The 23,352-nt window shown below is 41.1% G+C and overlaps 1 protein-coding gene across 1 annotated transcript in view; it reads right to left on the reverse strand.

The window, feature by feature from the left end:
• Positions 1–559: 559 nt before the first annotated feature.
• LOC139392954 (collagen alpha-1(VII) chain-like) overlaps positions 560–23,352 on the reverse strand; it is a 23,116-nt gene continuing 323 nt past the window's right edge. The window contains exons 2-27 of the mRNA XM_071141265.1: positions 22,399–22,425; positions 22,165–22,224; positions 20,862–20,987; positions 20,144–20,215; positions 20,022–20,057; positions 19,860–19,919; positions 18,408–18,452; positions 18,085–18,120; positions 17,441–17,476; positions 17,300–17,356; positions 17,017–17,088; positions 16,763–16,834; positions 16,624–16,659; positions 16,415–16,495; positions 16,251–16,304; positions 16,103–16,156; positions 15,811–15,873; positions 15,481–15,543; positions 15,213–15,329; positions 6,949–7,026; positions 6,757–6,810; positions 6,583–6,631; positions 5,884–6,114; positions 4,518–4,598; positions 3,549–3,734; positions 560–981 (exon numbers count right to left, since the gene is read on the reverse strand). Of these exons, the coding sequence (XP_070997366.1) occupies positions 962–981; positions 3,549–3,734; positions 4,518–4,598; positions 5,884–6,114; positions 6,583–6,631; positions 6,757–6,810; positions 6,949–7,026; positions 15,213–15,329; positions 15,481–15,543; positions 15,811–15,873; positions 16,103–16,156; positions 16,251–16,304; positions 16,415–16,495; positions 16,624–16,659; positions 16,763–16,834; positions 17,017–17,088; positions 17,300–17,356; positions 17,441–17,476; positions 18,085–18,120; positions 18,408–18,452; positions 19,860–19,919; positions 20,022–20,057; positions 20,144–20,215; positions 20,862–20,987; positions 22,165–22,224; positions 22,399–22,425 (1,866 nt within the window). The 3' untranslated portion in view covers positions 560–961. The remainder of the gene's footprint in view (positions 982–3,548; positions 3,735–4,517; positions 4,599–5,883; positions 6,115–6,582; positions 6,632–6,756; positions 6,811–6,948; positions 7,027–15,212; positions 15,330–15,480; positions 15,544–15,810; positions 15,874–16,102; positions 16,157–16,250; positions 16,305–16,414; positions 16,496–16,623; positions 16,660–16,762; positions 16,835–17,016; positions 17,089–17,299; positions 17,357–17,440; positions 17,477–18,084; positions 18,121–18,407; positions 18,453–19,859; positions 19,920–20,021; positions 20,058–20,143; positions 20,216–20,861; positions 20,988–22,164; positions 22,225–22,398; positions 22,426–23,352) is intronic.

Genomic DNA, 23,352 nt, shown 5'->3' on the forward strand with positions numbered 1-23,352 from the left:
ATAGAATGTGCTATACTATAGTACTATAGCATGTGCTATACTAAAGTACTATAGCATGTGCTATACTATAGTACTATAGAATGTGCTATACTATAGTACTATAGAATGTGCTATACTACAGTACTATAGCATGTGCTATACTAAAGTACTATAGCATGTGCTATACTATAGTACTATAGAATGTGCTATACTAAAGTACTATAGCATGTGCTATACTATAGTACTATAGAATGTGCTATACTTTACTATAGTAATATAGAATGTGCTATACTATAGTACTATAGAATGTGCTATACTAAAGTACTATAGCATGTGCTATACTAAAGTACTATAGCATGTGCTATACTATAGTACTATAGAATGTGCTATACTATACTATAGTAATATAGAATGTGCTATACTTTACTATAGTAATATAGAATGTGCTATACTATAGTACTATAGCATGTGCTATACTAAAGTACTATAGAATGTGCTATTCTATAGTACTATAGAATGTGCTATACTATACTATAGTAATATAGAATGTGCAGGCTACCTTTTGATTAAAACATGAAAGAACACATTCATAACATTCACATGGTGAGTCAACTGTAATTGGCATAGTCCATAGAAAATACAATAGCTGTATTAGACCTGGGTTCAAATACTTGAAAAATAATTTGAGCGTTACCTTAAAAGACTGCCTGGAGTCCCAGATGGGCAGGGTTTTGCAGTTTTGGGACTTTTCTATTGGGTAATTAAGCCAGGCAAGCTCAAACAGGCACAGATAAAGCATTTTGACTGATTTTGCAAATATATGAAACCCATGCAGCTCTGCTCTATATGGGCATTTCTCTCAAGTGTGGAAAATCATTAGTTTACTTTAAATATGAAAAAAATCCAGATCTGCACAAAAATTTGAACATTTTACACTGTGGCATTTACAAAAAAAATAATTGTCTTGATTGGTGGCTCCCTCTCACCTTCTAGGCTCAAGACCTGTGAAGAAACAATGAATGTGTTATGTAATGCAACAATAGCGTACTGCCCCTCCTTTGAGATTGCATTTGTGTGTGCCAGACTGACGTCAAATACAATTGTCAAACGGCAAGCTAAATCAAGTGCACTTCAAATAATGTGTTTGCCCATGTTTATCCCAAGATTCACAATGGCTGTCTAGATCACCTCTCTCTTTTCTAGTGCCAGCTCCGGCTAGTCTGATTGGTTCCTTCCATCTTTGACCCCTTCTATTCCTGAATACCAACCTTGGCCCTGATTGATGGTGCATTCAAGTGCTGCATTTTCTTTTAGGAAATGTACTGTTGGTAGTTGTCAACGGACATGCTAGTTGTCACAATGGACATATTTAGAACATATGTACATAACCATTAAAAAGACAAGTCCTCAACTGGCAGCTTCATTAAAACTTCTTAGGGCTGCAATCCCGTTAACGGGGTCGATATGACAACAGCCAGTGAAAGTGCAGGGCGCCAAATTCAAAACAACAGAAATCTCATAATTAAAATTCCTCAAACATACATGTATCTTATACCGTTTTAAAGGTAATCTTGTTGTTAATCCCACCACAGTGTCCGATTTCAAATAGGCTTTACAGCGAAAGCACCACAAACGATTATGTTAGGTCACCACCAACTCACAGAATAATTCAGCCATTTTTCCAGCCAAAGAGAGGAGCCACAAAAAGCACAAATAGAGATAAAATGAATCACTAACCTTTGATGATCTTCATGTTACACAATACATGTATGTTTTGTTTGATAAAGTTCATATTTATATAAAAAAATCTCAGTATACATTGGTGCGTTATGTTCAGTAGTTCCAAAAACATCCGGTGATATTGCAGAGAGCCACATCAATTTACAGAAATACTCATTATAAATGTTGTTAAATACTCCTATATTCCTATGTCTGTAGAGAAGCCATGGAACGCAGGTCGCTATCATGTGAAATGCGCATGACCAGGACCTGGCTCTCTGCCAGACCATGTACTCAAGGAGCTCCCATCCGGCTCCACAACACAGTGGAAGCCTCATTCAAGTTTCTAAAGACGGTTGACATCTAGTGGAAGCCCTAGGAAGTGCAACTTTATCCATATCCCACTGTGTATTCAATAGGGGCTGGGTTGAAAATCTACCAACCTCAGATTTTCCACTTCCTGTTTGGATTTCTTCTCAGGTTTTTGCCTGCCATATGAGTTCTGTTATACTCACAGACATCATTCAAACAGTTTTAGAAACTTCAGAGTGTTTTCTATCCAATGATAATAATAATATGCATATATTAGCAACTGGGACTGAGGAGCAGGTCGTTTACTCTGGGCACCTTTCATCCAAGCTACTCAATACTGCCCCTGCAGCCATAAGAAAATAGTACCCGCAAAACACCAGTCTCAACGTCAGCAGTGAAGAGGCGACTCTGGGATGCTGGCTTTCTAGGCAGAGTTCCTCTGTCCAGTGTCTGTGTTCTTTTGCCCTTCTTGATCTTTTATTTTTATTGGCCAGTCTGAGATATGGCTTTTTCTTTGCAACTCTGCCTAGAAGACCAGCATCCCAGAGTCGCCTCTTCACTGTTGACGTTGAGACTGGTGTTTTGCGGGTACCATTTAATGAAGCTGCGGACTTGTGAGGAGTCTGTTTCTCAAACTAGACACTTGAATGTACTTGTCCTCTTGCTCAGTTGTGCACGGGGCCTCCCACTTTTTCTATTCTGGTTAGAGCCAGTTTGGGCTGTTCTATGAAGCGAGTAGTACACAGCGTTGTACGAAATCTTCAGTTTCTTGGCAATTTCTCGCATGGAAGAGCCTTCATTTCTCAGATCAAGAATAGACTGACGAGTTTCAGAAGAAAGTGCTTTGTTTCTGGCCATTTTGAGCATGTAATCGAACTCACAAATGCTGATGCTCCAGATACTCAACTAGACTAAAGAAGGTCAGTTTTATTGCTTCTTTAATCAGAACCACAGTTTTCAGCTATGCTAACATAATTGCAAAAGGGTTTTCTAATGATCAATTAGCCTTTTAAAATGATACACTTGGATTAGCTAACACAACGTGCCATTGGAACACAGGAGTGATGGTTGCTGATAATGGGCCTCTGTACCCTTGTGTATATATTCCATTAAAAATCAGTCATTTCCATCTACAATAGTCATTTACAACATTAACAATGTCTACACTGTATTTCTGATCAATATTTCCCAAATCTCCTCTTGTCATTCCCTAGTCATCCCTAGCGGTTCCCGACCTCTCCTCTGCTTCCCAAATCTTCTGTAGTTATTCCAATAGAATAAAATATTTGCTTTATTGGTCCATTTGGACTGAAACGTCCTTATTGTTTTCTGTCACAGTACCCAACCTGCCTCTGGAGCAATTAGGGGTTATGTGCCATGCTCAAGGGCACAAAGGCGCTAGACAGGACATGGGATATTGAAGCCAGTAACCCTCCGGCTGTTGGTTCACCTCCCCCCAGATGTCCCCTGTAAACTGAGGGATTCCTCCTTGTCAACTCTAACCTGGAGACTACTACCGGCACCAAGTAGTTCCCTACCTCTCCTCTCTTTCCTACACCACCTCTGACATTCTTGTTTGGTGTCGAAGCGGTTGTGGTTGCCCTCACAACCCCCGTAGACAAACGGCCGGCACTCCCCGGAGTGGGGGTGGTAGTACCACAGCAGGACATGCTCCCAACATCCCCCCTCTGACATGGGCAGCAGGCAGGGGTCAGGGGTCAAGTCTAAAGCAAAAGTAGAGATAATATAACCTGGTCACAGATCTGTTTGTGCCAAACATGACGGTGACTGTAGGAGCTAGACAGCACAAACAGATCTGGGACCAGGCTAATCACTAAATTATAGGAGTTAAGTAACAGATAATTAAGAAAAACTTTTCTGAGGCATGTTTGACAAGAGTGAACACGTTCAAAAACACATAGAATTAGGAATATAATAATCAGTGAATTAAAATCCTTTGTGGAAACCAAAGAAATAATGTCCATTGTGCTGTGATATCAAGCGTATGAGTCATTGTTAGATCATCCATTAATTAAGTGAATAATGGTTTTTAATAGTTTTGCCTTTCAATGTGGGTTGCACATTCATTCATAAATTCTAGCGCACAACAACACACACACACTCTTATCTTTCCCATCCCGCATTGTGCCCCATACACTCCCTCCTCATTACAAACTAATATAAGAGAGAGAGGGAGAGACAGAGAGAGAGAAAAAAAATTGAGAGACAGAGAGACAAAAATGAAGAGAGAGAGAGATCGAGAGAGAGAGAAAGGGGGAGAGAGATAGAAAGATAGGGGAGGGGGGTAGAGAGAGAGAGGAAGAGAGAGAGGGGGGGAGAAAAAGAGAGAGAGAAAGAGGGAGGGAGGGATTGAAAGCAAGAGAGTGCAAGAGAACAAATACAGAATCAAAATGAGAAGAGGAGAGGAAGAAGCGGGAACAAGAGGAAGAGAAAGACGGAGAGAGAAAAGAGAGAGATGGACAGGAAAACAAGTTCCATTCATTCACCTGATGAGCGTGGCCCGACTCCTGGAACCCTTCTTCTCCTGTGCCTCAGTCCCCAATCCGCTCCCCTGTTGGCTCCAGAGTCTGAAGAGAGAAGTCATTAGCTTACAGAAAGGCAGATTCAACTATTTATTACTAAGTGGGGTCTGCTGCGTCCCACTCCTCTAATCAACACACAGGGCCCTTGATAAATGTCAACTCTATTGGCCCTGGTCAAAAGTATTACACTATACAGGGAATGGAGTGCCATTTGGAATACAGCCGTGGTCTGCAGACTCGGCACTGACCCTCTTAAGTCTGTCCGACTGACTTGGTCTGTTGTACTGACTCTCTATAGGTTCATACTGGAGGATGAACAGGGAGACATGGAGGAAAGGATGATGAAAGATGGAAATGTCTACGAATCTCCAAGTCGGATGTTTGTCTGTGACTGATACATTTTGCATGTAAAATACACTGCATTTACGGGGAGATTATGGAGTTTGTATTATATTCTTATTTAACTTTTTTTATCAGGCAAATCAGGTCTGGTGTAATGGAATCAATGTAATACTCCCAAGAGTGAAAACCCCGCCCATCTGGCACACCAGGCAAGTTCAATCAAATGCTCAGAGCATTTGAAAAGATGAAATATTTTGGAACTCAGGTCATATGCTAGATGTCACGATCCCGGGCGCCGGATTACACTTAACAATGGACACATTGACATTGACAGGGGCAATGTGAGCCTTTGATTATTTCCGATCTCTTTGGTTCAATGGAACCTGAAATAGGGATTCAAATGGGATGAGAAGCCCAGTAGCCTAGGGCTGGCTAGCCTAGGGCTGGCTAGGATAATGACCCGCGATAACACTGTGTTTTGATTGCTTTTTTTCTGCCTCTCTCTCTCTCTCTCTCTTTCCCTCTGTCTTTGTCCTCGTCTTTTTCTACTCACAGTAATAAAGCACTCAGAATGGAGAGTCTAGCTTCAGGGTTGGGGTCAACTCTGGAGGTTAGTAAAAAGATGGATAGGATATTAGATTGGTCTAAGCGAGGGTCTCACTTAGGGACAAGGGCAGTGTTTACATGAAGGAAAAAACAACAGCTTTTTATTTGTTAGTTACTCAAATAGGTGGGGGATGAACGATACGTCTCTGTGGATATTTGTCTGGAATCTCGACCCGAATAAGAACCAATCCCAAAGTTTAAATATAACTTTATTCAACATTCGTGACAGACAAGAGACGTTTAGGTTTTCTTCTGTGTAAAAAAGTGTGGCTATGCTGTACAGGAATGGAAAGCAGCATCGCATCGGGACCAGGGGCATAAATGTGGTCAGGAACTTGGACCGCCACACCAGATACGGCACAAACCTCTAACTTTGACTTACCGGTAAGGTTGTCATCACCTGGGGTCCCCTCCTCTCGCAAGTGGACGGGGGGAGGAGTGGTTGATCCTACCAGCTCCTTTACAAGTCTTTTATTGTCCTCTTCTTCCTCTCCCATCTCATCCTCAGGTAGGCTGCGAGTGAACATGGATACAGGCTCGTCCGGTTTCCTCTCAAACAACATGCTCTCAGCATCCGGGTCCTTGGACTTCACCACAAACTTCTCGTCCATCCCTGCAACAACCACAGACAGAATAGTCAGTGTTCCCTACCATTGAATAAACATGAGCCTTAAACAGGCTTTTACTGGATTCAATTGACAATTTCACACCGCCTGGAAACTAATGGAGGAAATTTTATATGATATGTTGACATAAAACGAATTCTCTACTTTAATGATGTTCACTACGGATAAGGCAACAATGCCTTTCTCCTCAAAGTTGTGGAGGTGTAAACTAAAGATGCGTTTGGCCCTGTGGTTGTAGGGCCCTATGGGTTCTGGTGGGTGGCATGATGGTTTATGAGTCTGGTGTTTGTGAATGACTCCGGTCGGTCACGGTGTCCCCTCTCTCAACGGGCCATTCCACAGAGAGGGCACACCAGATGGCAGAACACACAGGGGTGCCATGCCGCAGCAGTGGGAGTTTTGGAATGTAGAACCGACACACATGCACACACACAGCTAAACACAGAAACACTCACCGCACTGGTTCACAACCTCTTGGTTGACCAGATCCTTCACCTCCTCGGCCTGAAAACAGAGAGAGCAGAGTGCTGCTTAGACCTTGTCTTCAACCAAGCTGTCTGTCAATACAAATATGTCTTAGGCCAGGCAAGTGTGAAACGTGTGTGTGGGAATAAGTAAGATGTATTTACAGAGAGTCCGGGTTCCCCTTTCTGTCCCTTTAGTCCCTCGTTTCCCAGCTCTCCCTGGAAAAGACACAGTGATTATTATCACAGCAATTATTACTGTCACCCAGCCTAGTGACAGTAACTCCCATTAGGTATTGATACATGAACAACAACATGTGTGTGAGTGTTATGTGTCTGGTCTATGAAGTAGCTTACACTGCCTCCTCTTTGTCCCGGACTTCCAGGTGGTCCTGTCTGACAAGGCTTCCCTCTGCCTCTCCTGCCCCTCTCTCCCTGGGACAACAACACAGCAAAATGGAGAACGCTCTTACTCACACAGGTGCTGCGCGTGGTAGTGAGCCCACGCACATGTGCTCTCACAGGCACGTGCACAAACAGGCAGGCACACAGATAGACACACACAAAGATAGACACACACACATAAATAGTCACACACACACACACACACACACACACACACACACACACACACACACACACACACACACACACACACACACACACACACAGGCACCACACAGGCAACACGTACTTCCCAACTACGTATTTCCTTATAACATACTTCCCTACTTGGGGCGGCAGGGTATCCTAGTGGTTATAGCGTTGGACTAGTAACCGGAAGGTTAAATCGGAAGTTCAAATCCCCGAGCTGACAAGGTACAAATCTGTCATTCAGCCCCTGAACAGGCAGTTAACCCACTGTTCCTAGGCCGTCATTGAAAATAAGAATTTGTTCTTAACTGACTTGCCTAGTTAAAGAAAGGTAAAATAAAAAACTACGTACCTCCTTATTACGTACTTCCCTACTACGTAGTTGCCTAAATAAAGCTCAACCTGATCATTAGGCTTACCTTGCCCCTCTAGTTATCCTATAAATATCAAACATGTCCAGATGTTTTGTGATAAAACGTCCCATAGGAACGTCATTACATCCTTTCCATCCCTTCTCTCCTATTAACATCAAGAGGCTGCTAATTGTGGCTGAAAGGATCATTAGCATATAGGTTTGGTTAGCGTTCCCGCCGCATCCGAAAATAGACCCATTTCTGTGTCTTAATTATGCTTCTATTCTATTCCTTCCTATGCGTTGCTATACATAGGCATGTTGTCTACTGCCTGTCTATCTACATATCTGACAGGCATTCTGCTAGGTGGACAATGTGCCTGACAGAATCAGGCTTGTTTTATCTAATCATCACAATGTGCCTGACAGAATCAGGCTGTTTTATCTAATCATCACAATGTGCCTGACAGAATCAGGCTGTTTTATCTAATCATCACAATGTGCCTGACAGAATCAGGCTTGTTTTATCTAATCATCACAATGTGCCTGACAGAATCAGGCTTGTTTTATCTAATCATCACAATGTGCCTGACAGAATCAGGCTGTTTTATCTAATCATCACAATGTGCCTGACAGAATCAGGCTTGTTTTATCTAATCATCACAATGTGCCTGACAGAATCAGGCTGTTTTATCTAATCATCACAATGTGCCTGACAGAATCAGGCTTGTTTTATCTAATCATCACAATGTGCCTGACAGAATCAGGCTTGTTTTATCTAATCATCACAATGTGCCTGACAGAATCAGGCTTGTTTTATCTAATCATCACAATGTGCCTGACAGAATCAGGCTGTTTTATCTAATCATCACAATGTGCCTGACAGAATCAGGCTTGTTTTATCTAATCATCACAATGTGCCTGACAGAATCAGGCTTGTTTTATCTAATCATCACAATGTGCCTGACAGAATCAGGCTGTTTTATCTAATCATCACAATGTGCCTGACAGAATCAGGCTTGTTTTATCTAATCATCACAATGTGCCTGACAGAATCAGGCTTGTTTTATCTAATCATCACAATGTGCCTGACAGAATCAGGCTTGTTTTATCTAATCATCACAATGTGCCTGACAGAATCAGGCTGTTTTATCTAATCATCACAATGTGCCTGACAGAATCAGGCTGTTTTATCTAATCATCACAATGTGCCTGACAGAATCAGGCTTGTTTTATCTAATCATCACAATGTGCCTGACAGAATCAGGCTTGTTTTATCTAATCATCACAATGTGCCTGACAGAATCAGGCTTGTTTTATCTAATCATCACAATGTGCCTGACAGAATCAGGCTTGTTTTATCTAATCATCACAATGTGCCTGACAGAATCAGGCTTGTTTTATCTAATCATCACAATGTGCCTGACAGAATCAGGCTGTTTTATCTAATCATCACAATGTGCCTGACAGAATCAGGCGGTTTTATCTAATCATCACAATGTGCCTGACAGAATCAGGCTTGTTTTATCTAATCATCACAATGTGCCTGACAGAATCAGGCTTGTTTTATCTAATCATCACAATGTGCCTGACAGAATCAGGCTTGTTTTATCTAATCATCACAATGTGCCTGACAGAATCAGGCTTGTTTTATCTAATCATCACAATGTGCCTGACAGAATCAGGCTTGTTTTATCTAATCATCACAATGTGCCTGACAGAATCAGGCTTGTTTTATCTAATCATCACAATGTGCCTGACAGAATCAGGCTTGTTTTATCTAATCATCACAATGTGCCTGACAGAATCAGGCTTGTTTTATCTAATCATCACAATGTGCCTGACAGAATCAGGCTGTTTTATCTAATCATCACAATGTGCCTGACAGAATCAGGCTGTTTTATCTAATCATCACAATGTGCCTGACAGAATCAGGCTTGTTTTATCTAATCATCACAATGTGCCTGACAGAATCAGGCTTGTTTTATCTAATCATCACAATGTGCCTGACAGAATCAGGCTTGTTTTATCTAATCATCACAATGTGCCTGACAGAATCAGGCTTGTTTTATCTAATCATCACAATGTGCCTGACAGAATCAGGCTTGTTTTATCTAATCATCACAATGTGCCTGACAGAATCAGGCTTGTTTTATCTAATCATCACAATGTGCCTGACAGAATCAGGCTTGTTTTATCTAATCATCACAATGTGCCTGACAGAATCAGGCTTGTTTTATCTAATCATCACAATGTGCCTGACAGAATCAGGCTTGTTTTATCTAATCATCACAATGTGCCTGACAGAATCAGGCTGTTTTATCTAATCATCACAATGTGCCTGACAGAATCAGGCTGTTTTATCTAATCATCACAATGTGCCTGACAGAATCAGGCTGTTTTATCTAATCATCACAATGTGCCTGACAGAATCAGGCTGTTTTATCTAATCATCACAATGTGCCTGACAGAATCAGGCTGTTTTATCTAATCATCACAATGTGCCTGACAGAATCAGGCTGTTTTATCTAATCATCACAATGTGCCTGACAGAATCAGGCTTGTTTTATCTAATCATCACAATGTGCCTGACAGAATCAGGCTGTTTTATCTAATCATCACAATGTGCCTGACAGAATCAGGCTTGTTTTATCTAATCATCACAATGTGCCTGACAGAATCAGGCTTGTTTTATCTAATCATCACAATGTGCCTGACAGAATCAGGCTTGTTTTATCTAATCATCACAATGTGCCTGACAGAATCAGGCTTGTTTTATCTAATCATCACAATGTGCCTGACAGAATCAGGCTTGTTTTATCTAATCATCACAATGTGCCTGACAGAATCAGGCTTGTTTTATCTAATCATCACAATGTGCCTGACAGAATCAGGCTTGTTTTATCTAATCATCACAATGTGCCTGACAGAATCAGGCTTGTTTTATCTAATCATCACAATGTGCCTGACAGAATCAGGCTTGTTTTATCTAATCATCACAATGTGCCTGACAGAATCAGGCTTGTTTTATCTAATCATCACAATGTGCCTGACAGAATCAGGCTTGTTTTATCTAATCATCACAATGTGCCTGACAGAATCAGGCTTGTTTTATCTAATCATCACAATGTGCCTGACAGAATCAGGCTTGTTTTATCTAATCATCACAATGTGCCTGACAGAATCAGGCTTGTTTTATCTAATCATCACAATGTGCCTGACAGAATCAGGCTTGTTTTATCTAATCATCACAATGTGCCTGACAGAATCAGGCTTGTTTTATCTAATCATCACAATGTGCCTGACAGAATCAGGCTTGTTTTATCTAATCATCACAATGTGCCTGACAGAATCAGGCTTGTTTTATCTAATCATCACAATGTGCCTGACAGAATCAGGCTTGTTTTATCTAATCATCACAATGTGCCTGACAGAATCAGGCTTGTTTTATCTAATCATCACAATGTGCCTGACAGAATCAGGCTGTTTTATCTAATCATCACAATGTGCCTGACAGAATCAGGCTGTTTTATCTAATCATCACAATGTGCCTGACAGAATCAGGCTGTTTTATCTAATCATCACAATGTGCCTGACAGAATCAGGCTTGTTTTATCTAATCATCACAATGTGCCTGACAGAATCAGGCTTGTTTTATCTAATCATCACAATGTGCCTGACAGAATCAGGCTTGTTTTATCTAATCATCACAATGTGCCTGACAGAATCAGGCTTGTTTTATCTAATCATCACAATGTGCCTGACAGAATCAGGCTTGTTTTATCTAATCATCACAATGTGCCTGACAGAATCAGGCTTGTTTTATCTAATCATCACAATGTGCCTGACAGAATCAGGCTTGTTTTATCTAATCATCACAATGTGCCTGACAGAATCAGGCTTGTTTTATCTAATCATCACAATGTGCCTGACAGAATCAGGCTTGTTTTATCTAATCATCACAATGTGCCTGACAGAATCAGGCTTGTTTTATCTAATCATCACAATGTGCCTGACAGAATCAGGCTTGTTTTATCTAATCATCACAATGTGCCTGACAGAATCAGGCTTGTTTTATCTAATCATCACAATGTGCCTGACAGAATCAGGCTTGTTTTATCTAATCATCACAATGTGCCTGACAGAATCAGGCTTGTTTTATCTAATCATCACAATGTGCCTGACAGAATCAGGCTTGTTTTATCTAATCATCACAATGTGCCTGACAGAATCAGGCTTGTTTTATCTAATCATCACAATGTGCCTGACAGAATCAGGCTTGTTTTATCTAATCATCACAATGTGCCTGACAGAATCAGGCTTGTTTTATCTAATCATCACAATGTGCCTGACAGAATCAGGCTGTTTTATCTAATCATCACAATGTGCCTGACAGAATCAGGCTTGTTTTATCTAATCATCACAATGTGCCTGACAGAATCAGGCTTGTTTTATCTAATCATCACAATGTGCCTGACAGAATCAGGCTGTTTTATCTAATCATCACAATGTGCCTGACAGAATCAGGCTTGTTTTATCTAATCATCACAATGTGCCTGACAGAATCAGGCTGTTTTATCTAATCATCACAATGTGCCTGACAGAATCAGGCTTGTTTTATCTAATCATCACAATGTGCCTGACAGAATCAGGCTTGTTTTATCTAATCATCACAATGTGCCTGACAGAATCAGGCTTGTTTTATCTAATCATCACAATGTGCCTGACAGAATCAGGCTTGTTTTATCTAATCATCACAATGTGCCTGACAGAATCAGGCTTGTTTTATCTAATCATCACAATGTGCCTGACAGAATCAGGCTTGTTTTATCTAATCATCACAATGTGCCTGACAGAATCAGGCTTGTTTTATCTAATCATCACAATGTGCCTGACAGAATCAGGCTTGTTTTATCTAATCATCACAATGTGCCTGACAGAATCAGGCTTGTTTTATCTAATCATCACAATGTGCCTGACAGAATCAGGCTTGTTTTATCTAATCATCACAATGTGCCTGACAGAATCAGGCTTGTTTTATCTAATCATCACAATGTGCCTGACAGAATCAGGCTTGTTTTATCTAATCATCACAATGTGCCTGACAGAATCAGGCTTGTTTTATCTAATCATCACAATGTGCCTGACAGAATCAGGCTTGTTTTATCTAATCATCACAATGTGCCTGACAGAATCAGGCTGTTTTATCTAATCATCACAATGTGCCTGACAGAATCAGGCTTGTTTTATCTAATCATCACAATGTGCCTGACAGAATCAGGCTTGTTTTATCTAATCATCACAATGTGCCTGACAGAATCAGGCTTGTTTTATCTAATCATCACAATGTGCCTGACAGAATCAGGCTTGTTTTATCTAATCATCACAATGTGCCTGACAGAATCAGGCTTGTTTTATCTAATCATCACAATGTGCCTGACAGAATCAGGCTTGTTTTATCTAATCATCACAATGTGCCTGACAGAATCAGGCTTGTTTTATCTAATCATCACAATGTGCCTGACAGAATCAGGCTTGTTTTATCTAATCATCACAATGTGCCTGACAGAATCAGGCTTGTTTTATCTAATCATCACAATGTGCCTGACAGAATCAGGCTTGTTTTATCTAATCATCACAATGTGCCTGACAGAATCAGGCTTGTTTTATCTAATCATCACAATGTGCCTGACAGAATCAGGCTTGTTTTATCTAATCATCACAATGTGCCTGACAGAATCAGGCTTGTTTTATCTAATCATCACAATGTGCCTGACAGAATCAGGCTTGTTTTATCTAATCATCACAATGTGCCTGACAGAATCAGGCTTGTTTTATCTAATCATCACAATGTGCCTGACAGAATCAGGCTGTTTTATCTAATCATCACAATGTGCCTGACAGAATCAGGCTTGTTTTATCTAATCATCACAATGTGCCTGACAGAATCAGGCTGTTTTATCTAATCATCACAATGTGCCTGACAGAATCAGGCTTGTTTTATCTAATCATCACAATGTGCCTGACAGAATCAGGCTTGTTTTATCTAATCATCACAATGTGCCTGACAGAATCAGGCTTGTTTTATCTAATCATCACAATGTGCCTGACAGAATCAGGCTTGTTTTATCTAATCATCACAATGTGCCTGACAGAATCAGGCTTGTTTTATCTAATCATCACAATGTGCCTGACAGAATCAGGCTTGTTTTATCTAATCATCACAATGTGCCTGACAGAATCAGGCTTGTTTTATCTAATCATCACAATGTGCCTGACAGAATCAGGCTGTTTTATCTAATCATCACAATGTGCCTGACAGAATCAGGCTTGTTTTATCTAATCATCACAATGTGCCTGACAGAATCAGGCTTGTTTTATCTAATCATCACAATGTGCCTGACAGAATCAGGCTTGTTTTATCTAATCATCACAATGTGCCTGACAGAATCAGGCTTGTTTTATCTAATCATCACAATGTGCCTGACAGAATCAGGCTTGTTTTATCTAATCATCACAATGTGCCTGACAGAATCAGGCTTGTTTTATCTAATCATCACAATGTGCCTGACAGAATCAGGCTGTTTTATCTAATCATCACAATGTGCCTGACAGAATCAGGCTTGTTTTATCTAATCATCACAATGTGCCTGACAGAATCAGGCTTGTTTTATCTAATCATCACAATGTGCCTGACAGAATCAGGCTTGTTTTATCTAATCATCACAATGTGCCTGACAGAATCAGGCTTGTTTTATCTAATCATCACAATGTGCCTGACAGAATCAGGCTTGTTTTATCTAATCATCACAATGTGCCTGACAGAATCAGGCTTGTTTTATCTAATCATCACAATGTGCCTGACAGAATCAGGCTGTTTTATCTAATCATCACAATGTGCCTGACAGAATCAGGCTGTTTTATCTAATCATCACAATGTGCCTGACAGAATCAGGCTTGTTTTATCTAATCATCACAATGTGCCTGACAGAATCAGGCTTGTTTTATCTAATCATCACAATGTGCCTGACAGAATCAGGCTTGTTTTATCTAATCATCACAATGTGCCTGACAGAATCAGGCTTGTTTTATCTAATCATCACAATGTGCCTGACAGAATCAGGCTTGTTTTATCTAATCATCACAATGTGCCTGACAGAATCAGGCTGTTTTATCTAATCATCACAATGTGCCTGACAGAATCAGGCTTGTTTTATCTAATCATCACAATGTGCCTGACAGAATCAGGCTTGTTTTATCTAATCATCACAATGTGTGGTTCTTTTTTTATTTTTGTGAAAAGTGGATTTTTTAAGGTGCACTCTGACTGGGTTAAACTATGTTTTGGGGTTGGTGGGCTGTGGTTGGAAAGAAAGAAAGAAAGAAAGAAAGAAAGAAAGAAAGAAAGACAGAAAGACAGAAAGACAGAAAGAAAGAAAGAAAGACAGAAAGACAGAAAGAAAGACACAGACAGAAAGAAAGAAGCTTGAAAACCCCATTTGAAATGAGATTTTTGCCTAAAGTTGAGTTATTTTAGTTAGTTTTGCTGGCAAAGATGATAGTTTCAGTATAGTTTTTCAAATGTTTTTTGTTTTTATTTCAATTTACTATAAAGCTTTTCAAATTTTTCAGTTTTCAGTATAATAACCTTGACTGGAGGGCAACCTCAATCTACCTTGATTCCTGTCTCTCCCTTGGACCCATTACGTCCTGGTCGCCCCTCCGCTCCATCACTGCCTGGTGTCCCTGCTGACCCCTTAAACCCAGGGAACCCTGGGAAACCAGTGGCACCCTGCACAAGACAGGGACAACATGAATGGTGCATGATGGAAGAAAAACATAACGCTTCAACAACTACATGAATATTTCCACATTCCTCTGTAGTACATAGACTATTAATAGTCATCATTTCAATAGTGTTTTTACATGTGATTTGAACCAACCTTCTCTCCTTTTAGTCCTGGTGCTCCCTCTACTCCATTGATACCCCCGTCCCCTTTTTCACCCTACACATCACAATCAACACTTTTCAGAAGATTAGTGACAATGATTTTGATTTGTGTCTATAAATAATAAATAAATAATTAGGCGGGTGCTTATATTTGTCCTACTTCACAAGTGTGTATTATACGTGTGAAATGGAAATGTATTTTCTTGCATATCCCAACCCCATGAGGCACCCTCGGAGAGTGTGTGTGTGTGTGTGTGTGTGTGTGTGTGTGTGTGTGTGTGTGTGTGTGTGTGTGTGTGTGTGTGTGTGTGTGTGTGTCTACCTTCCGTCCTGTGAGTCCATTGAGCCCTGGATGTCCTGGGGTTCCAGGAATACCCATCTCTCCCTGTGTCAAACAACGATGAAATACTTACATTTTCACTGAAACTGTGTCTGAAACTGTGCAACCATTGACCATAGTCTGACAGTGGCCTACTAGATCAGACAATTGAACCGTATGCTAAATTGTATGCAGCGTGTGGCAGCTAGTTGGCACTACTGTAAACCTTTACTTTTGCAGGTCAGTGGTACTGACGATACTTCCATTGTATTGAATCCCACAGCAGGCAACTCACCTTTTCTCCATCTAGCCCAGTGCTTCCTATGCGTCCAGGTAGGCCTCGGAATCCCTGTGCAACAACCACAACCGACACCAAGAGTTACCTTTGATCATTGCATTACCATCTCATTAACATGCCTAATGCATTAGGATCAAGCCCTGACCTTCACACCTGTCTGCCCAGTATCCCCTGGTAAGCCAGGTTCACCTCTGTCACCCTAGGAATAGAATACCAGAACGGAAAAAAATTACTGTATAATGAATCACAGATGACAGGTTCTATTTGTCTAGACTCTAAATTCTATGCTCTATGCCACACTCTCCTCACCTGATCTCCCTTCTGTCCCTGGAGTCCCATGTCTCCTTTGGCTCCTGTGGCTCCGTCCAATCCATCGTCCCCGTTACGACCCTGTGACAACAACAAGCCAATCAACAAAGCCTGTTTTTGACCTCATACCAAGCCACCATAGTATATATACAGTTATACAGATACTGTTTATATATTAAACTGTTAAAGTGTGTTAGATAAATACCCACCACTTCTCCATTGACTCCAGGCTCACCAGTATCTCCCTGGAGGCACAGAACAACAGTGAGCATACACATAGCAGCATAGATCTGATAACAGTGGTTCCATGTAGCCTGTAGATAGATACATGCTGTATTTCCTGCTGACCTTTTGGCCCACTGATCCACGGACCCCAAACAGCCCCATGGCTCCTTTGGCCCCTGCCTCTCCTTTGAGGCCCTTCAGATGGGGAACAAACAAAAAGCTGAATGTGAGAACACTATGTTCTTTGGCTGCCATGTTTTGGAAAATGTATTTTCTCTTTCTGTTGTTGTTTGTCTCTCTTTCATTACATCTTTTAACAATCTTTCTTTTTCTCTTTTTCCACATAAAATGTTCTGTCATCAAGCATTAGGAAGCACCTTGAACCCCGGGGGCCCATCCTCGCCCTTCTCTCCTTTATCTCCATCGAAACCTGGGGAGCCTCGCTCTCCCTAAAACAAACAACCAAACAAACAAAAACAGATAAACAGCGTCTTAAAAGGGAAAACACACAAAGTGAAAATGCAAAATCTGTCTCTCTAAAATAACATTTGTTTAATGAGAATTGCTCTGGAAATAAAACTAGAATTCAAAATACATTGTGGGGGACTTGTTTTAGGGGACTTGTTTTAGGGGACTTGTTTTAGGGGACTTGTTTCTCACCCCTTCTCCTTTTAAGCCCTTGTAGCCTCTCGGTCCCTGGATTTGGAGGGGGCTTCCCTAAACATAAAGAACGTACATCATATGTGAATTAATCATATACAAAATACTGTTTGTGTAGTACTTATGTCATGTTTGGCTTACCCTTTCTCCTTGTATTCCTGCTAAACCTCTGTCGCCCTGTGAAAATATGTTTTATGAAAGGAATCAATGGCTTATAACATTCATACAATAATTGATTGATTGATTGATTGACAATATTTGTATTTTAGTGTCATACACCAAATGGTGCCCGGCCTGTATGGGCTTATGAGACACTATTCATTTGTAGTCTGTGTGTAGAAAACACAAACTATATACCATATGGCTGTATCAGGTAGTTACATAAAAACATTGACTCTTAATTTTCATTGTCCACATCCCTATATACATAACAAAATGGACTGAAGTTAATTGAAATAGACTGGCCACATGGTGAGCGTTGAAACATGTTTCAAAAAGAAGGTTCTATAGAGGGTTTGAAGAGACAGAAGTGACTAGAGTGATGACACTTCAATAGAACGAGCAGAGAATTTGACTGAACGCTGAAACACCGGGCTGTCAAAACCATCTTTAAAACGGTCTCTGAAGTAAAAATATCTAGAGTATCTGGAGAACCTGAGTGGACGTATGAGGGGATGAAAATCTAAAATATCAAAGTATTTAGTAAGACCCACTCAATCGCATACATTTGTAAAATATAGTCCACCAAAATGATCATGTCATCAGAGAAGTAACCGTCAACCTACCTTTGCTCCTTTGCTGCCCGGGAAGCCCTTTGGACCCTAAGTAAAAGAGGTCAAAGGTAAAGGTAGCTATGAAACAAATGTCCGTAACTGCATGACTGTACCAGAGGAGGCTGGTGGGAGGAGCTATAGGAGAACAGGATCATTGTAATGTCTGGAATGGAATCAATGGAACAGTATCAAACACATCAAACACATGGAAACCACGTTGGACTGCGTTACATTTATTCCATTCCAGACATGACAATGAGCACGTCCTTCTATATCTCCTCCCACCAGCCTCCTCTGGACTGTCCATGTCATGAAAGGTGATGATGTCAACTCACAGTATGTCCTGGGGCTCCTAAGACTCCTGCAATGCCCTTTTCACCCTGTCACAAACAAAACACATCACAAATATTACACTGAACAAAAAAAAAGATAATGCTAAAATGCTAAATGCATGCTAAAATGTCAAAGATTTTACTGAGTTACACTTCATATGAGGTCAATTGGTATCAGTCAATTTAAATCAATTCATTAGGCCCTAATCTATGGATTTCACATGACCGGGAATACAGATATGTATCTGTTGGTCACAGATACATTTAAAAAACTAATAAGTAGGAGTGTGTATCACAAAACCAGTCAGTATCTGGTGTGACCATTTGCCTCATACAGCGCAACACATCTCCTTCGCATAGAGTTGATCAGGCTGCTGATTGTGGCCTGTAAAATGTTGTCCCGCTTTTCAATGGCTTTGCGAAGTTGCTGGATGTTGGTGGGAACTGGAACACGCTGTCGTACACATTTATCCAGAGCATCCCAAACATGCTCAATGGGTGACATGTCTGGTGAGTATGCAGGCCATGGAAGAACTGGGACATTTTCAGCTTCTAGGAATTGTGTACAGATCCATGCAACATGGGGCTGTGCATTATCATGCTGAAACATAAGGTGATGGTGACGGATGAATGGCACGACAATGGGCCTCGGCATCTCATCAGGGTATCTCTGTGCATTCAAATTGCTATAGATAAAATGTCTGCCCATACCATAACATACCATAACCCCACTGCCACCATGGGGCACCCTGTTCACAACGCCATACAGGTGGTCTGCGGTTGTGAGGCCGGTTGGGCGTACTGACAAATTCTCTAAAACGATGTTGGAGGTGGCTTATGGTAGAGAAATGTTATTATCTGGCAACAGCTCTTGTGGACAATCCTACAGTCAGCATGCCAATTGCACACTCCTCAAAACCTGAGTCATCTGTGGCATTGTGTGTGACAAAACCGCACATTTTAGAGTGGCCTTTTACTGTCCCAGCACAAGGTGCACCTGTGTAATGATAATGTTTAATCAGCTTCTTGATATGCTACACCTGTCAGGTGGATGGATTATCTTGGCAAAGGATAAATGCTGACTAACAGGGATGTAAACAAATTTGTGCACCAAATTTGAGAGAAAAAAAATCATTTCTGGGATCTTTTATTTCAGCTCATGAAACATGGGACCAACACTTTACATGCTCTTTTTATATTTATGTTCAGTGTAAATGTGTGCATATTATGCCATCCTGTTGTGACGAGCAGCTTTTCCATATTTTACAATGCTGCCTAGGATCTCTCTCTGAGGTTAAGTCCATCTCTCTGCGATCATTAAGTCCATCTCTCTGAGGTAATTAAGTCCATCTCTCTGAGGTAATTAAGTCCATCTCTCTGAGGTAATTAAGTCCATCTCTCTGAGGTAATTAAGTCCATCTCTCTGAGGTAATTAAGTCCATTGTTCCGTCTCACCCTGCGACCTGTGATCCCGACCACACCCCTGGCCCCTGGTTCCCCTGGGATACTGTCGCCCTGTTGGGAACAACACGAAGTGAGTGCTAATGTTATTATCTCCTCATATACCACATGACAATGACAACAACAACACCACCACCAAACATGCTATTGTCTTACCTTTTCTCCTTTCGTCCCAGGTAGACCAGGTGGACCCTTTGGGAAACAGAAAGCATCCATTATGTTACATGATAACCATAGGAAGGCAAACAATGACTAGGGCAAGTTATATTTCACCATACCTCTATTCCTGGTGTCCCTTTAGCTCCTGGAGTCCCAGGTGATCCATTCTTACCCCTTCTACCCCTGTCTCCCTACAGATGAACAAAAACAGTACACATCATACTTTATCACAATTATCTTCCTACTTAGTAGGCAGAATTTTTGCTCTTTGAAAACATTTATCTTTGTTCTGGGTTTCTGGCTATTGGTGAATTTGATATAAATTTGTCTGCAACATTTTTTGGACTACGTGATCTGACCAGGAAATAGACTAAAACTACAAGGCCAGGAGTTTCTTAAAACTACAGTACAAGGTGTTGGGTTTATTAAAAGTACAGTATAAGGTGTTGGGTTTATTAAAACTACAGTACAAGGTGTTGGGTTTATTAAAAGTACAGTACAAGGTGTTGGGTTTATTAAAACTACAGTACACGGTGTTGAGTTACTTATAGATACAGTACAAGGTGTAGGGTTTATTAAAACTACAGTACAAGTTGTTGGGTTTATTAAAACTACAGTATAAGGTGTTGGGTTTCTTAAAACTACAGTATAAGGTGTTGGGTTTATTAAAACTACAGTACAAGGTGTTGGGTTTATTAAAAGTACAGTACAAGGTGTTGGGTTTCTTAAAACTACAGTACAAGGTGTTGGGTTTCTTATAACTAGAGTACAAAGCCTTCCAGTAATCAGGACAAACTCCTTGCCCCAGGTTGAAGGGATGGTCGGGGAGCTCCTCACCTCTCTCCCCGCCTCTCCTGGGTCTCCTGGTTGGCCCCTCAAGCCCTGAGAACCTGAAATACCGGGATTACCACGGATACCCTGGATACCCTGAGCACCAGAAGGCCCCAGTTCACCAGGCTCACCCTGACAGAGGGAGAAGGACAGACATGCAGACACATATAGAAAGAGAGAATGAGACAGAGATAGAGAGAGACAGGCAGGCAGACACAGACAGAAAGAGAGAATGAGACAGAGATAGAGACAGAGATAGAGACAGATAGGCAGACACAGACAGAAAGAGAGAATGAGACAGAGATAGAGAGATAGGCAGACAGACAGAAAGAGAGAATGAGACAGAGAGAGAGAGACAGACAGGCAGACAGACAGAAAGAGAGAATGAGACAGAGGGAGAGAGACAGACAGGCAGACACAGACAGAAAGAGAGAATGAGACAGATAGAGAGAGAGACAGATAGGCAGACAGACAGAAAGAGAGAATGAGACAGAGATAGAGAGAGACAGATAGGCAGACAGACAGAAAGAGAGAATGAGACAGACAGGCAGACACAGACAGAAAGAGAGAATGAGACAGAGATAGAGAGAGACAGACAGGCAGACACAGACAGAAAGAGAGAATAATACAGAGATAGAGAGAGACAGATAGGCAGACAGACAGAAAGAGAGAATGAGACAGAGATAGAGAGAGACAGACAGGCAGACACAGACAGAAAGAGAGAATGAGACAGAGAGAGACAGATAGGCAGACACAGACAGAAAGAGAGAATGAGACAGAGAAAGAGAGAGACAGATAGGCAGACAGACAGAAAGAGAGAATGAGACAGAGATAGAGAGAGACAGATAGGCAGACAGACAGGAGATAATGAGACAGAGATAGAGAGAGAGACAGACAGACAGACAGGAGAGAAAGAGAGTCAGGGGGACAAAGGTAGAAAGGTATTGTCATTTTTTTGCATTGCTCTAATTACTACACTGATATAACTACAATGATAATTCCCTTGCAGTTATTAATTCCATATGTTCTACTGTTTTTGCTTTGTAAATGGAAGTTAACAACAATTGATAAACAAATAGAAAAAGAAAGAGACAATCCCAGAGAGAGGGGGATAGCTAATAGGAGACAGATAAGGACCGTGTTGGTATTTCTCCAGCAGCTACTGAAGTTCAGTGTTTCCTCTCGGCTATTGTATCTCCATAGCAACAATCAGGCCCTCAGGTGACAAAATTGTCAATTGAAGCCAGTTAAAGCTAAATAGATTTAGACCAAGTAGAAGGCAGAGCTAAGTGATGGTGTGGGAGTCTACCTTAGTTCCAGGTGGACCAGCCTGTCCCACAGGACCTCTGTGGCCAATACCTGGCTCACCCTAAAAACACAACAATGTCAATAGGATACGTTTAATTTGCTAATATACAGTACAGTGTGCAGGAGTCATTCTAGTTAGATATTTCAATAAATAAGAATAGTTCAATGTTCAAAACATGAATGACCTTGGTTCGGGCTTTGCTCCATCACATGACTGAATTGGAAAAGCATTTACCTTGTGTCCCTTTTCACCAAGTTCCCCCTGGAAGAACGAAGAGAATTGTCGACAAATCAGTGACAAAGTGATTGTTATTCAAGTTCATTCTCTCCATATGTCTCTGTCTGCGTCTCGTGCACCAAAATAGTACCATCACATTCAGACAGCCGGAGAGAAAAAAAAGTCCATAGAGTTTTTCAGGGATATGTTTTGTATCGATGCCGCCAGCTAACAGACGGAATTATTAATACCACATGATTAATCCACTGTGTCATGATGGGATCAGAAATAGAACTCTGGGGACATCAAAGACCAACATTCTGAGCTCCGCTGGTTTGACTGACAGGAGAGCAGAGAGACATGGACAAACTCATAGGGGAAGATGTGGGTAGGTAAATAGGTGTGTGTGTGTGTGTGTGTGTGTGTGTGTGTGTGTGTGTGTGTGTGTGTGTGTGAGACACTGATAATGAGATGTGGGTAGGAGGGGAGCGAGGATACGTTTGATGTTGTGACCTGGTGACATTGACACTGTGTACGGGTGTAAGGACAGATTGGGTTGACATTACATTAAGGTACCCTTTATTAAAGGTGTGCCTTCATTTCTAAGAGAGCTATAGACTATAAAGCACGTAGTTCTCGTCATGTTGGTGGTGTGAGCTGTCTGCCATGCACAGGGTATCACTGATCAACACATTAATAATACATTGTCTACAAACTTCTTATACAGCCTTTACAAACTGTGTATAAAGGATTCCTTATTGCAATGTGGTACTGTAGAGATACGGGGGCAGATTCAGGACATCTTGTTCTTTCACTCCATTTAAAGACCCTGTTTTATTTGAAAATGATTGGTAGTTACCTTCGGTCCCGGAAGTCCATTTTCACCCGGTGCGCCCTTTAGACAACAGAAGGAACCACTCAAAAAGGAACACAAAAAGGAACCTGATAGAAATGCGTGATAGATGACGGAAA

The sequence above is a fragment of the Oncorhynchus clarkii genome, chromosome 33 (genome assembly GCF_045791955.1).
Source record: "Oncorhynchus clarkii lewisi isolate Uvic-CL-2024 chromosome 33, UVic_Ocla_1.0, whole genome shotgun sequence".
NCBI classification, from domain to species: Eukaryota; Metazoa; Chordata; class Actinopteri; order Salmoniformes; family Salmonidae; genus Oncorhynchus; species Oncorhynchus clarkii.